Source organism: Phacochoerus africanus, chromosome 16, assembly GCF_016906955.1.
Source record: "Phacochoerus africanus isolate WHEZ1 chromosome 16, ROS_Pafr_v1, whole genome shotgun sequence".
Classification (NCBI taxonomy): Eukaryota; Metazoa; Chordata; class Mammalia; order Artiodactyla; family Suidae; genus Phacochoerus; species Phacochoerus africanus.
The window spans coordinates 30,076,039-30,092,387 of record NC_062559.1 but is presented as its reverse complement, the minus strand read 5'-3'; the positions used below and the strand labels follow the sequence as shown (position 1 = coordinate 30,092,387).

Genomic DNA, 16,349 nt, shown 5'->3' with positions numbered 1-16,349 from the left:
CAAAGAGAACACACACATTAAAAATAAAATTATGATTAAATAGACATTAATGATTGAAGAGACTTTTATATGCACAGTTTAAAGCACATCAGTTTTTAAAAAAATAGAAAGTTTTAGCCTGCAGCCAGTGTACACATTGTCTCTAGATCACTGCACTTATTGAGGCTTTCAACCCTTCTCAGCCATGCAACCCTTCTCCATTTGACTGATATCACCAAAAGGACCACTAAGATCAGGTAAATTTTTCATGTAATGTACAAACTTATCATAAAATAAAAAGTAAGCTGTGTGCCTAAAGAATAAAAATATTTATGAAGAAAAACTGAGTAGACTGATACATGTTATTTATCCTTTCTCATTTTTTAGAAGATATATTTCATAAGACATATAAGATCACTTTCTGGGTTTTGCCTAGAATTGAGTGGCATGTGCATACCCTGTGGGATTTGCTTTTTTCCTTTAAAAATCAATCTTCTACACAATAAAATGAACTTTGGTAGAAGGTGGATGTGAGGGAAATTGTATTAGGTGAGTTCTAATATTTACTACACAGAAGATTTTCATCTTACATATATTTTTATGATCTTCATATAGTGTACAGAGAACCTAGTTCTACATTCTTTTTTTGAAAATTCTTTATATATTCACTATTGAAAAGTTTACGTAAATATACATATAAAGATTTATGTTCAGTTTTGGATTTCAACTAGTCCAGTTTTGTAGTTGTTTTATATTTCATTAAACAATCTACCGGATCCTTATTCTTTTCTCTTTTCTAGATTAACATAAAATTTGCAAAAGGAAATATTCTATCAATTTGGAATTCAAATAATGAGATACTAAGCATTATTCTTTTGTACCTGGAGGCTACAAACTTAACTAAAAAGCAGTGACCTGAAATCAGTAATAATCACCAGGAATGTAGATTGGGAGATTAAACCTGGGAGACAATAGGACCATGGCTTCATCTAATAAATCAAATGGGAAAAAAAGAAAAGAATAGATAGCTTAGTTATTGATGCAGTTTTTCTACATTGAGATATTAAAGGAAGTTTTTTTTTCCTAGTTCTAGTTTTTTCTCCATTTCTACTCATTCATACTTCAACACTTTTTGAAGGTTCATTTACAAGCAAGTCACAATAATTATAAACTCCATGAAGCTAGACACTCATTCATTTTGTAATTCTCAGCACTAAATTCCTCTTATTTAGTAAATGGTAGGCAAGTATTTGTTGAAAATAGAAATGAAGGAATAGATAATCAATAGTAAAAATCCCAAATATAATTCCATAAAATATTAGGTACAAGAAGATTATTAGTCTTATTCTGATAAACATTTCTAGAGCATATTTACTGTTATTTAAACTTCTACCTGTTTATTTTAATGAGTATTTAAGATGATGTAAATATTGATAAATATTTTAACTAATGTCATCAGAAAACCTTTAAAATTCAAGCTAAATCTTAACATAAATTACCATTAGAAGCTGTTTTGGCTTTCACTGATGCAAAACTGAGATGAGTATCAAAAAATAAGCTGGGGAGTTCCCATTATGGCTCAGCGGTAACGAACCCCACTAGTATCCATGAGGGTGTGTGTTCAATCCATGGACTTGCTTAGTGGGTTAAGAATCTGGCATTGCTGCGAGCTGTGGTATAGGTCATAGACACAGCGTGGATCCTGTGTTGCTGTGGCTGTGCTGTAGGCCATTACCTACAGCTCTGATTTGACCCCTAGCCTGGGAACGTACATACGCTGCGGGTTCGGCCCTAAAAAGACAAACAAACGAAAAAAGAGTTGTTATATTTTATGCATAGCAATTTGTATGGACATAACTAATTATTACAGATGAATTAATTGACATCCTTTATGTTAAGTGAATTTGCATATGGAAAGTTTACTATAAAAATGTTAACTTCATTTTTATGAATTTCTTTAAGTGTTTTTTTCCCCCAAGAAACTGATTATATAATTCATAAGCAGCCATTAGACATACATGCCATTCTGTATTGTCATCTTCTTTACCAAGAGTTAGCAACTTGGTGAGTGGATTTCCAGTGAAGGGAGTATCACTCTTGGGAGACAGATGTCCATGCTGTACCAAAAGTGCACTGCTTGGTGTCGAAGGGTGTGACCTTTTAAGAGTCTGGTTGACAATCTGGTAGTCAAGGGTCATGAAGGGTTTTACTTGCTGTCTCTGAACTTTCTGTAGCTGAGTCCCAGCAGGACTTTCCAGTTGTGCTGGTACCTACAAAATAGAAACCAAACAAATGCAATGTGTAGCATCATCTGGTAAGTCCCACTTTCAGCAACTGGATTATAACAATAAACACTACAACATCTAGTTTCTTTCAAAATTATGGTCTATGTTTCTGCCATAATTTATATATTGATGGGCGAGTTTTTTTTGGTTTTTTTTTTGTTTTTTTTTTTTTGTCTTTTTGCTATTTCTTGGGCTGCTCCTGCGGCATATGGAGGTTCCCAGGCTAGGGGTCTAATGGGAGCTGCAGCCACCAGCCTATGCCAGAGCCACAGCAACGCAGGATCCGAGCCGTGTCTGCAAACTACACTACAGCTCACGGCAACGCCGGATCGTTAACCCACTGAGCAAGGGCAGGGACCGAACCTGCAACCTCATGGTTCCTAGTCGGATTCGTTAACCACTGCGCCACGACGGGAACTCCCAATTTTTTTTTTTTTTGGATGGGCGAGTTTTTAATAGTAATTTAAAATTTACTAGAATATTTTATTTTATTTTATTTTATTTATTTTGCTTTTTAGGCCACCCGCAGCATTTGGATGTTCCCAGGTTAGGGGCCTAATCAGAGCGACAGCTGCCGGCCTACACCATAGCCACAGCAATGCCGGATCTGAGCCACTCGTGTGACCTACACCACATCGCATGGCAACGCAGGATCCTTAACACACTTAGCAAGGCCAGGGGTCAAACCTGCAACCTCATGTTTCCTAGTTGTATTTGTTCCTGCTGCACCACAACAGGAACTCCTACTGGAATATTTTAAATGCTAACCATTTATATAAGAATAGCCCTTAAAATAATATGCAACTGAAAGCAAATTTGTAATAAATATACAAACAGCAAATCCTTTTAAGGGTTTGAAAAAGAATGATTGAAATAATAAAAAGAAAACAACAGCTGATTCACTATTACTGGTGATTTTTATATTATATATATTATATATATATATCTTGGATTCCTTTACGTTACATATAAATATCCTGTTGCACATAATCACAACTACTTTTAATTAAAATTTTTAAAAAAATTATCCATGAGGGAGCAGAAACTAGAAATACATAAATACTGTCTGATACTTTATAGGTGGTGAAAATCTAGATTATCCTTTTTTTTTTTTTAGGACTGCACCTGCTGCATATGGAAGCTTCCACGCTAGGGGTCGAATCAGACCTACAATGGCCAGTCTACGCCACAGCCACAGCAACGCAGGATCTGAACCATGTCTATGACCTATACCACAGCTCATGGCAATGGATCCTGAGCAAGGCCAGGGATTGAACCCACATCCTCATGGATCCTAGTCGGGTTTGTTAACCCCTGAGCCATGAAGGGAACTCCCTAGGTGTTTTTTTTTTTTTTTTTAGTTTTTTATATTTTCCAAAGTTTCTATACTGTTTAATTTTAAAAAAATCTTAATTCTAAACCCTTCTGTATTCTTATTTTATAGTAACAATATTTTGTTAGATTCATTATGAATTGACAGAAAGAAGCATTCAGGGAAAATTCTAAATAGCGTCATTCCCAACTAAGCAACTATCCAGTATTTTGAAATCCTTTTTTCAAAACATAGACAAAGTTCTGGGCTTCTTCAGTCTAGCTATCGTAGTTAATGATGTACCATTATTTGCATAAGGACAATTTTAAGTATTTCAAGCTTTCCCTTTAAAAACGTCTGAAAATAGTATTGTCTGCCAGTCCACTTTATATTTACTATGCTGCAATGTGGCTTCTAATACATTTTCCTCAAGTGGCCTATATATAAACCTATTTAATATTTCCCTCATGTTAAACAATAGTAAAGATTGCTGTACAGTGCTTATTTTTCCTTTTATTTCAGTTACACAAACTACTCCTTAAATCCCTTAACATGCATTAGCTCAGATAAATAGCCTTTACAAAGTATTTTGCATTTAAATTAGCTGGTTTGGGGTACAATATTGTAGTAGTTACTTTAGTTTAATTCTGTTATGCTGACATTTTTAGCATTATTTTAATTGTACTACCATAAAATAATTTTTCAGTCATATAAAAAAGATTAAGATTGGTAATAAAGATTACACATATTACTAATTATATTGCTACGAGCTTTAAAGTTGTAAAATAACATTTCATTAAAATGCCAGTGGTATTTTTTTAGGGTAGCTATTTAGATTATCCTACAGTTTTATATTAATCCCTCTTAATCCATATACATTTACAAAATATACATTATAAATAGCATTTTCAGATGCACAAATCTGAATGACTTTCACACAATGTAACTGAATGTTAAAGAACATTGTATATTATTCTAAGAAAAGTATGTTGAATCAAAATTTACAACGTTCATTAACTAATTCCTTTTTCACTTTTCATCTATTGATTCTAGAAGCCTTCATTAGAGTACTTATTGCGTTTTCTTTTACATCAGGAGTCCAAGGGAAGTCATAGATGTGATCCTAGGGCTCTAGGATTTTATAATATACTTGGGCAATATTAATATCAACTATAGCAAAAGTGGTAATGATAACAATAATAATATGCACCAGGCACTGGGCACTGTGCTAAGCTTTGAGCACACATTTCAACTATTTCATTTAATCTTTGTTACACCCTTAGGAGATAAGAGATATATGTCAATAGTATCCCCATTATACCATATAATTGAAGCCACTGAGACAGGTTATAGGATGTGGCTGTTACCACCCTTCTAGCAAGGGATGAAACTGAACTACAGGACCTGGCTTCCTAAACACGACATGACATTGGCTGCTGATTGAAATGACTTGAATACAAAACTAAAGCTCAGTAATGTATACAATGAATTAAAAATGCCACAAGAAGCACTAATTTTTAAAAAGAAGCTCTGATTTTAAAAAGGAAGAGAAAACGGTTATAAATCAGGTATTGGAAGGAGATGATCCTGTACGGGGGCCAGTGGGAAGGAAATCTCAAATGCAAAAGATGACAGTGAAAGAAGACAAGAAGTTGGGAGACAGTAATAAATATTAGTTATGAAAAGGAACTCACATGAAGATTTTTCCTTTCTCAAAGCAAGAATACCATCTCATTAAATCACTCTTATGAAATTCTAATTCTAAATTATCAGTTATTTATAGGGAATTACGAAGGTTTAGCTGGCAAAAATGAAGACTGTCTTGGATGCTATCTATACAACATCTTTAAACGAAGCATAAGAGTCTGAAAGATCAGTGGAGCCAGGGAAGACTCCATGGAATGTAATCAAACTACTACCCAGAAAAATCTATCTTTTCCAAAAATAGACTGATATCAGAACAATAAGACAACTTAAGTGTAAAACATCAGTTCAACCAAGGCAGCCAATTTTAAAATACTTTAAAAAAAAAAAAAAAGAAAGAAAATGGAGTTCCCATCGTGGCTCAGTGGTTAACGAATCCAACTAGGAACCATGAGGTTGCAGGTTCGATCCCTGGCCTTGCTCAGTGGGTTAAGGATCTGGCATTGCCATGAGCTGTGGTGCAGGTCACAGACGCGGCTTGGATCTGATGTTGCTGTGGCTCTGGTGTAGGCTAGCAGCTACAGCTCCGATTAGACCCCTAGCCTGGAAACCTCCATATGCCATAGGAGCAGCCATAGAAAAGGCAAAAAGACAAAATAAAATAAAATACTTTTAAATTGCCTGGGGCCTGAAGACACAACCATAAAATTATTGAATTTGTTTAGCTGAAGTTAATATTTGGTGAGATGAAGTAAGTGAATTATAGGTTACCATTATTCATTTATTCTCTTATTTAAGAAACTTTTTTGAGTGCCAAGTGTGTTTGCATTGAGTGGTACACTGAAGATAGAAGGGAGATAACCACAGTATCTGCCTTCAAAAAGCTTGTAGTCTAGTAATAGTCTAGACAAGGAAGAAAAATAAGAGATCTTCAAGGGCAAGGGCTACATCTATTTTGCTGGCTGCTGAAATGCCATGCTTCTTATACATAACCCAGAGAATTACACACAGCAGACACCTAAAAATGTGTTCACATATGGTCAATGAATGAAGGAAGCATTAAAGCACAATGTGTGATTAACTATGGTGACCACAGAGAGCTTTGGTAATCCACTAGAGGAGCAAGTAAACCGTAATCAGAATATCAAAGACTTTGCCCTGAAGGCTAAAGCAGCTGTAGGTTGTGATTTGTTTCATTGGAGTGTCAAAGAGATTAAGACCACCCAGGCATTGGGAAATTTTGCTATCAAAAATAGTAAGTAAAACAGATCTCCCGAACTCTAAATTATGTCTCAATATCATCTCTCTGGCATGCTGTTACTGCCAGCAAAAAATAATGATGGTCAGTTTAAGTTCAAAGTTTTGTCTATGCACAGAAATCTGTTTTATTTCATCTAAAATAATTTATTGTTATATTTCTCTCCATTTTCCAAAACATTTTAAGTAAATATGAGGTGTGAATGAGGTGAGAGTTATTTACACCAGAAAATGTAGATTGAAGGTGAATATTCCAATCAAGTACAAAATATACCCATGAGGCATCCTGACAACCAAGAAAAAAGGAAAATTAAAAAAATGGATTAGGTGGAACCTTGTGAAATTGCAGATATCTGATCGTTTTTGATCTAGAAAACATCCGTTCCATATAGTTCAATCTAATATATATTTTCTTAGTAACTAATTAAATTATGCCAGCTCTGAGAAAAGACAATTTTATTTTTCTTCTTAGTTCCACATTTGCAGCAAATGTAAATGCTCAGGCTACAGATCTAATCGAAGCTGCAGCCACTGCCCTACATGAACGCCACAGCAATACAGGATACAAGCTGCGTCTGTGACCTACACCACAGCTCAAGGCAATGCTGGATCCTTAACCCACTGAGCAAGACCAGGGATTGAACCTGCATCCTCATGGAGACTAGTTGGGTTCTTAACCTGCTGAGCCACAGTGGAAACTCAGACAAATATTTTTAAGAATGATATCTGAGGAGTTCCCGTCGTGGCGCTCTGGTTAACGAATCCGACTAGGAACCATGAGGTTGCGGGTTTGGTCCCTGCCCTTGCTCAAAGTGGGTTAACGATCCGGCGTTGCCGTGAGCTGTGGTGTAGGTTGCAGATGCGGCTTGGCTCCCGCGTTGCTGTGGCTCTGGCGTAGGCCAGCGGCTACAGCTCCGATTAGACCCCTAGCCTGAGAACCTCCATATGCCGCAGAAGCGGCCCAAAGAAATAGCAAAAAGACCAAAAAAAAAAAAAAAAAAAGAATGATTTCTGAGAATTTGTAAACTAGATTTTTTTTCGTGGAAGACCTGAATCATATATTGGACAAAATTTCAATAGCAGCCTTTGGAAAATATGCAGCGAAATTCTTTATATGTCCATATTAAAAAAAAAAGTTATTGTCTCAAATTGTGTTATCCAGGAATCATAATCTGAGACTGGCTATAGGAGGCTTATTGAGGGTACTTTCAGAACCTGAGCTGTATCAAATGGGGAAAACAGGATCAGGTGAAGGTAAGAGTGGTTCTGTCATGAAGAGGACAATGTTGGCCATGCGCTGGAGCATCACCCACTATGTTTATTCTTGATCAAAGGTCCAAAGCATAATATGAATCATTTCAAGTGAAAGTCCAAATGCATAATTTTGTACTGATCTGACTTGACCCTTGGATGCCTTAGATAACACTTAGAGCAGGAAGAGCAATATTTTCCAAACCAATTTATACTTAAACTCCATATCTGGAAAAAAAAAAAAAAAAAAAGGAGTTCCCGTCATGGCACAGTGGAAATGAATCCGACTAGGAACCATGAGGTTGTGGGTTCCATCCCGGGCCTCGCTCAGTGGGTCAAGGATCCGGTGTTGCCGTGAGCTGCGGTTGGTCGCAGACACGGCTCGGATCTGGCATTGCTGTGACCGTGGCATAGGCCAGCGGCTACAGCTCCGATTGGACCCCTAGCCTGGGAACCTCCATCTGCCTCAGGTGCAGCCCTAAAAAGACAAAAAATAAAATAAAAAATAAACTCCATATCTGAATATATTAACCTAGACATTAGATTGTTAATATGATATCCTTTATCTCAAACTAGGCTTTAGATAGAAATTATGTTCTTTTTAAAAGTTCCATTATTTGAGGTTACAAAACTGAAAAGCCTAGCTTAAAATGTCCAATTATTTTTAAAAAATATGTTTCAAGGTCAGCTAAGTTCTCATATTCTAATAAAGGGACATGAGTTCCTTTAAAAATTAGAAATGTAAGTTCCTATGTCAGCTCAGCAGGTTAAGAACCTGACATAGTGTCTGTAAGAATGAAGGTTCAATCCCTGGCCTCACTTAGGTGGGTTAAGGAGTCAGTGTTGCTGTAAGAAGTGGTATAGGTCACAGACACAGCTCAGATCTAGTGTTGTTGTGACTGTGGCACAGGCCTACAACTGCAGCTCAGATTCGACTCCTAGCCTGGGAACTTCCATATGCCGCCAGTGTGGTAGTAAAAAGAAAAAAAATTAGAAATGCCATGTATTGAAGAGCTATAAAAAATGCTTAGATTCATTATTAAGAAAACTAGGGCAATGTGCTTATTGGATCAATTGAAATATTTTCTTTTTAATTAGAAATGCACAAACTCCTGTAAGTACAACCAGCTGAAAGGGAAGAAAGGAAAAAATAGTAAGAAAAGCGTTCGCCTCATTGTAGAAAACATAATCATTGGGGAATCACAATCACAGGTATGTATCTATCGTTTTATACATATATTATATATATATTTATATTGTTGTATATACAAATATATATATTTCTGTTGTTAGACGAGAATAGATGCAAGAATCCTGACTGCTGAGAGAACTGATGGAAATCCATGAGAAAGCAGCCCAATGCCATAGAAAAAAGTCAGATCTTATCTGACAATAGCACTTGACATAACAGGAGATGATTAAGAGTATCTGATATCTGAGGGTTTTCTTTTTAATTTCAGAGTTTAGATCAGTCTTGGAAGGTTTCAATTCTATCAATCAACAAATTTTTAATTAGAAATTAAGACTAATAGAGTGTTATGTAGTCCTTTTTGCATTTGTATTTACAATCTCCTGATAGAGAAGAGAGCTATGGAATAATGTGATTTAGGCAAGCAGTACTGGCTAGAAGGGCTTTCTATATCCCCACAAAGGGGCACTTATTTTCACACAGTGTTTTCACATTATGCTCATAAATACATGAAGAAACTCTCCCAATTTACATTTTATTTTTCCACGTTGTAGTCTTTTGACTTAGTTCTTATATGGATTTCAGATCCTATCCAGTGAATAACAACAAGGAGAGAGTATATTGTAAGAGGAAATTCTAGAAACAAATGCATGGGTAGTTGTACAAAAAAATTTTAAAAAAAAAACCTTGAAGGACTTCACCAACCCTGTGATTTTCTATTTATAATATTATCTACTTCTTTCATATCTTCTTAAATATTGCTACAAATCATATAAATATTTTTAAATATAACTCATATCTATGCATATATATGATAGACTTTAAAAAGTTATCTTTTTATAAAGAGATCAGAAGATAATTGTAAAAGCCCTCAGCTAATTCTTTCAACATTCACTTGGCAAACGTTTAATGAAAGTTTACTCTTTGTTAAAGCCAGTCCCAAGAGAAAATCATTCCTTTCCAGAAAGCAGGTCTATGACCTATGTGTCATCATCTACCTGGAGACTACATATCTGAACTGAGGGCACAGAACCTGGGAGAAGCTGAAACACCTGGGTACTGGCCTTTTGAAATTCAAAACTGAAAAGTGGTGGCAAATATCACACAAGCAATTGTCTCAATAACAAGGCTTTTTATCACCATTAATTTGACTAGCCAAGCAAATCAATCAGGCAAGCAGGGGCACCTACTTAATAAGCATGTTTACACTATCTGCAAGGACAGAAACAGAAATATATTCAGCAATAAATATATTTATTCCCTATACATTTACTATCCGGGGATAGTAAATAAAAACACATGCACTATTACCAAACATACAGGCATTAACACACAGGCACAAGCATGTATTTATACACAAACCCATCAAAAAAAGCCAGACAGACAATCCCATTCATTATAATATGACAGTCCTTACTCAATTTTGTTAATTTTGTACTAAGCTTGAATTTAATAAATGAAGTAAAAGCTTGGACTTCACAAGTGAGTAATAGGTAACTATTAATTATGTTCCTACATATCAGAGGTATATAAGAAGAAATCTATTTTGGGGGGCTTATGAATCTACTACCTCCTAGATACCTACTCATAAAAGCCCCATGACATTTGTTAATATTCTGTAGCAAAGATTAATAACTCATTTCTTTAAATCTTACTTTCTTCACAGCAGTCTTTGGATATGATATACCCATAAATCTCATCTTGACTAAACCTAAAATTATACAGTCGAGCTTGTCTGATTGAGATATAACTACTGAACAAAGTAGGGCTGGGTTCATCAAAAGTTTTACTTAGGTTTCTGAGCAACTGTCAGCATATTTCAGCCGAGCATTATATAATCCAAAGCTATTTAATGGATAATAATATAAAATGTGATTGTAACATATTCCTTCAGTCCCAATCATTTGAATTTGGATAATTCCAATAGCATGTCTTTAGAAGAGACTCACACTTAAGAGACTTTAAAGAGCATGAATATTATTAAGCAGTTTTCCTAATTCGATAGTGTTCTAGCAGTAAAAATACTTGTGCTCCATGAGCACTTATATTTTTTACTACAAAGATTACACTTCCCTTACAATTCCATCTAGCTCCATATATACTTGTGTTGATTTGCATTTTTATGTCAGTATCTAAGGAAAATTACCATTTTATATCTTTAAAAATTAGAACAAATGCCAGGAGTAACTGCAATTTTTTTTTAGTCCGCTATGTTTTTTAAGAGTATATCTATTTAGCAGTTTTGAGCCATTAATATCAATTGAGTCACATCAGAGACTGACCATTTTCCACTGACTACAAAATGACACAAGAGCCATGCACAATTAGCAATACCATCGATAACCAAAATAAATTAATATATTTGACACTGCATTCACAGGGTTGCATTCGTTTATTCTAGGAATATTTTTGAATGCCTACTACATATCACTACTATACTCCTGTTATGAGCTCTGGGGATATAATTATAAACAAAAGAGATAAAACCTAGTCTTCAAAGAGTTCACAATCTAGTAGGAGAGATAAATAATTAACTATATGATTATAACACAATATGAAGAACCTTATGAAAGTAAAAGGTGTCACAATATCAAGCATAAAGACCTAGATAAAACAGTAACAAAATCATTTAAATTACAGTTCCTGCTACTAATTTCACTGATTCATTCATTTAATAGATATGTGTGTGACTATATATACTAGCCAATAGTGTGGGTAACAACGATGAGCAAAGTGAAACATGGTCCCTCTCCTCATGCAGCTTTTGTGGAGGTGAAGGAGACAGATTTTAACCTAATCACACAAATGACTATAAATTTTCAAGCACTGTGATAGGAAGGAGAGATACATATGACTATGAGCATGCAGAAAAAATTATCTGGATAGAAGTTAGGGACAACTTCTCTAAAGAAGGAATGATAAGGCTGGATCTGGAGGATAAATAGGAGTAACTTGAGGAAGAATGTAGAAAAAGCATTCCAGGGAGATGAAGCAGCATGTGGGAAGACCCTGGCGAGAAGAAACAAGATGAGAAAAATGCACTGAAAGGAGATGATAGGACTAGATCAGAAATTATGGTGTGGTATGGGGCTGGGGAGGCCAGTAGGGCCAATTGTGCAATCATTTAGGTGATGTCTTATTTTCTTTATCATAAGAATGGGGGAAGTAGCACTTCAGTGGGATGAATTTTAGAGGAGTATAATGAGATCATCTGGGAGAGAAAAAAGGGCTCCTTGAACTAGAGTCATATGATAAAGGTGCATAGCCACATAGAAATAAGTAGATGGATTCAAGAGATATTTCAAAATGGATTAAGAAATGACACGAGTTTCTGATTTAAGTGACTGAATAGATAATGATGGCTTTCACAAAAAAGACTGAGGGTTTTTTTTGTTTTTTGTTTGTTTGTTTGTTTTTGGTTGGGAATGATGGGGAAGGCAGGAAGAGAATCATTAAGTTCAACTCTGAACACATTGAGTTAGTGTTATTTTGCAGGTGTCCAAGAAGTTATGTGAAGTAGGCAGCTAAATATATTGATCTTGAATTCAGAAGTAAGGTATGGACTGTGGATAAATTTATATAACACCCACACTTAGGTGATAACTGAGATGATTTTTGGAGCAAGTATAGAATAGAAGATGAGAGGGTCTAACGCCAAACATGGTAGACTCCCAAGTTCTGATTAAACATGAGGAAATCTACTCTTATTCTAAACTTTATTTCATCTAGGTCCATTGATTTTTTTTTTCCTCAGATTTTGCAGAATGCTTATACGATGTTTGTGTGCGTTACATTGTCAGGGAAATCCCCCTTAATTAAATAATCATTAGATTGTCCTATTTCCAGAGTTAGTCATTCAACAATTTGATGCCCTATTTTCCTAGTCCCATAGTATTATAATTCTCATATTATCAATCCTCCACCACTTACTTGTAATTCCAAAATCAAAAAGCTCTGAAAATCAAAGGTTTTTGGGTTTTGTTTTTCAAGTTTGGCACAAAGCTATTTGGTGGCAAAATCAGGCCCGAAATGAAGTAAGGCTATTTATAGTCTTTCTTTATCCTACTCACAGTAGATATTGATACGCACGTCTGCAGATATATTAATGTGTTTGACTATAGGATGCCACTGTGGACTCATCTGGAGGGTGACAAGGAATATGTACCATATTACATTTCAAAATTTAAAATTATCTTATTTGATATTTCAATATCATAAATAAGTACTCAGTTGGACCTCCATGATTACTTTCTAAAACTTCAGTATGATATTTAACTGCATTTAATTATAGTGTAACAAAAATTAAAATGAGTATATTCTCTCTTGGAGAAATAATGAGATGAGAAAATGTCTTTTCCAATTCAACAATCCCATTGCATGAGTGAAAGATATATTTTTCCTTTAATAAGAAAGAATTGTCTAGGTGTTAATATTATATTTTGATGTTATTAGACATATTTATGTTTAGTGCTTATGGCTATATTTAAGTAAGTTAACACTATAGTTTACATCCTTTGTAGAAGCTTCCCATACAATTAAATTGTTTCTTATTAATATGGAAATATACAAGTTAATTATTTAAAGCTAGATTCAATAGGGAGTTTCCGTTGTGTCTCAGTGGTTAATGATTCCAACTAGGAACCATGAGGTTACGGGTTCAATCCCTGGTCTTGCTCAGTGGGTTAAGGATCTGGCATTGCCATGAGCTGTGGTGTAGGTCACAGACATGGCTCGGATCCCGCATTGCTGTGGCTCTAGACCCCTAGCCTGGGAACCTCCATATGCCGTAGGAGCAGCCCTAGAAAAGGCAAAAAGACAAAAAGAAAAAAAAAAAGAAGCTAGATTCAGTAAAAAGTCAAATTCTTTAAAAAATTATGTAACTGCATTAAAGCTTAAACATTAATATTTATTAATAAAACTTTTATAAAACAAAATACATTTTGTCTTAGAAATCAACAATTGTGTTTAGATGATGCTTTATACTTCACAGTTACTTTCAACTTAAAACAAAGCTCTCATGTAATGCTTAAATATACTATTTTTCATCTTCAGTATAGTGACCTTTTGATATCATTTCCATTATAAAGCTGTGAATGTTCTTTCAAGGATGCAGAGAATAAAGGAGAAACAAGACTGACTTCTTTAAAAGGTCATATTTCAAATATCTTGAAAAGTCATCAACGTACTTTTTTTTTAATTTTACGTGTTCTAAAGTAGACCCAAAGCCATCAATAGGAATATCTGGGGCAAAAATACAAACCTCCCCTATAAAACCTGTTTTCTCTTGTATCATTCTGATCCAAATTATACCTTTTTTTTTTTTTTTTGGTCTTTTTAGGGCCACACCTGAGGCATGTGGAAGTTTCTAGGCTAGGGGTCAAATCAGAACTGTAGCCACTGGCCTACACCGCAGCAATGCCAGATCCAAGATGCATCTGTGACCTACACCACAGCTCACAGCAACGCCAGATTCTTTCACCCACTTAGCAAGGCCAGGAATCAAGCCTGCATCCTCATGGATACAAGTCAGGTTTGTTACTGCTGATCCACTGTGGGAACTCCCAAATGATATCTTTTATTTTTATTATACATTAATGATAATATTTGGGATAACATTAATATATTGTCAGCTTATTACAGGCCTTATAAAATGCACAGGCCACTTAATGTAGATGAATTTATAACAAATACATTTACGTATTTTGTAAAAATAAAAGGATCATAAAGGTTTATTCCTAAAAAATTCTAAATAATTCAAATTGTTTTACATTACTGTAGGCTTGAAAACTTTTTATATCCCTATCTACTTTATGAGTTGATATATGATCATCAATTAATGAAGTCATTTTTATCATAATAAAATGTCATCATTACAACTTCAGGATTCTAGTCTAACAGTTTTCTAAAGAATATGATTGGGGCATTTTAGGTAGTTAAATATTAAAATAACCTAATTGAAAATGAGACTTTGAAATTATTCATTTTGATTGACAAACGGCAGAAATGGCCTTGTTTCATAAGAACATCTTATCACTCAATTTTTATAGATATTGCTAGTATTTCTGAGGAAAAAAAGAAAAGTTTATATTGTCTTTCTTTCACCTAAGTAGTACATATGATTGTTTTGGCTCTTTATGTTTTAAAAGCACCTGTTACTACATTATTTACATAAATTCCTCAAGTAATTGTGCCCTCGTGTAATAAAGGCCCTCAGATACAATTATAGTTTCACTTTCCCTTTGTCACTAAAAAAACAATGTTCTTTTAGAATCAAAGAAATATACATGTGTTTTAAATTTTTTATGATTATAGAAAGTACATAGCCATGAAACACTAATTCATTGAGAAGACTGGTCACAGGGCTTCATGGATGAGTTGAAAGACCCAGAATGCAAAATAATACCAGCCCCATTCACAAGATGATCAAACATTTCAATACTTTGAGTAAAGAATTTTATCATCATTTTACAGATAAAGAAACTGAAACTCAAACAGGTTATCAGACTTTCTCACAATCACACAGGCAAAAAGTAAATAAATAAACTCTATTTCTCATCTTTTGATTGTTAAGGACTGTAATCTTTCGATTGCAAGTTATTTATTATCTGCTCGCATGATAGTAAAATTTAACTCCAGCCCCTGCAATTAGAAAATAAACTATGTCCCATATATGTATACAAATATGAACCCATCGACTCTACTCTCTAGTGGAAAAACCTTTGGAGTTGCTTCCGCACTAGTAGTTAGTTTGACTTGATTCACTTTTGATTTTGTTTTTGTCTTACTTTGTGTTTCACTTCATCTATCTTGTAACCACCATATGGTGCAAGATCTGAGTTTCCCATACAGAATGGGACAATGCTATAATTGAAATCTATCATCATAAAATATGAACTCTAGATGAGTGTTTCCTTTCTTTAAGATGCATTTTTCACTTTAGTCTCTATAGGTATGTATTAAATGTACACTGTTCTGAAGAGTCCTAGCCTTCTTATCCAGGAGAAATTTTATTTCCCTTAAGTCATTTTATTGTTGCCTGTCCTAAAAATCTTTTGTTACTTTTCTCAAGGGCGAATGAGAAGGGAATAGGTAGAAAAAGGAGAAAATAATATTAGTTTTAGCTTGGCTTAGTCTAAATAAATATTATGACTATTATATGAAGCATCTTTAAACCTCTTGCTCTGAGGGATAAATTTAAGAAATGAATAAATGCATATAAAAATTGGAAAGAATTGAAATAATAGAAAAGTTATTTGTAAAAACTTTCTTTGGCACCAATTATTTTTGAGAAATAAAGAAAAATCAAAATGCTGATTAATATTAAAGCCTTGGAATATATGGAAAATATTTTTACTGTAACTTCATATATGAGCATACAGGATTCTATTTTTTACATGGATTTGAGCAAACTATGTAAAATAAAACTTAATTG

General features: G+C 34.5%; 1 protein-coding gene across 6 annotated transcripts in view; it reads right to left on the bottom strand.

Annotated features, from left to right (window-relative positions):
• TFEC (transcription factor EC) overlaps positions 1-16,349 on the bottom strand; it is a 193,585-nt gene that overhangs the window by 49,710 nt on the left and 127,526 nt on the right. For all 6 annotated transcript variants that reach the window (XR_007132671.1, XM_047763651.1, XM_047763652.1 and 3 more), the window contains one exon: positions 1,998-2,249. Coding sequence is in view for 5 of the 6 variants with exons in the window: in XM_047763651.1 (XP_047619607.1) it covers positions 1,998-2,249 (252 nt within the window). In the remaining variant the exon portion in view is untranslated. The remainder of the gene's footprint in view (positions 1-1,997; positions 2,250-16,349) is intronic.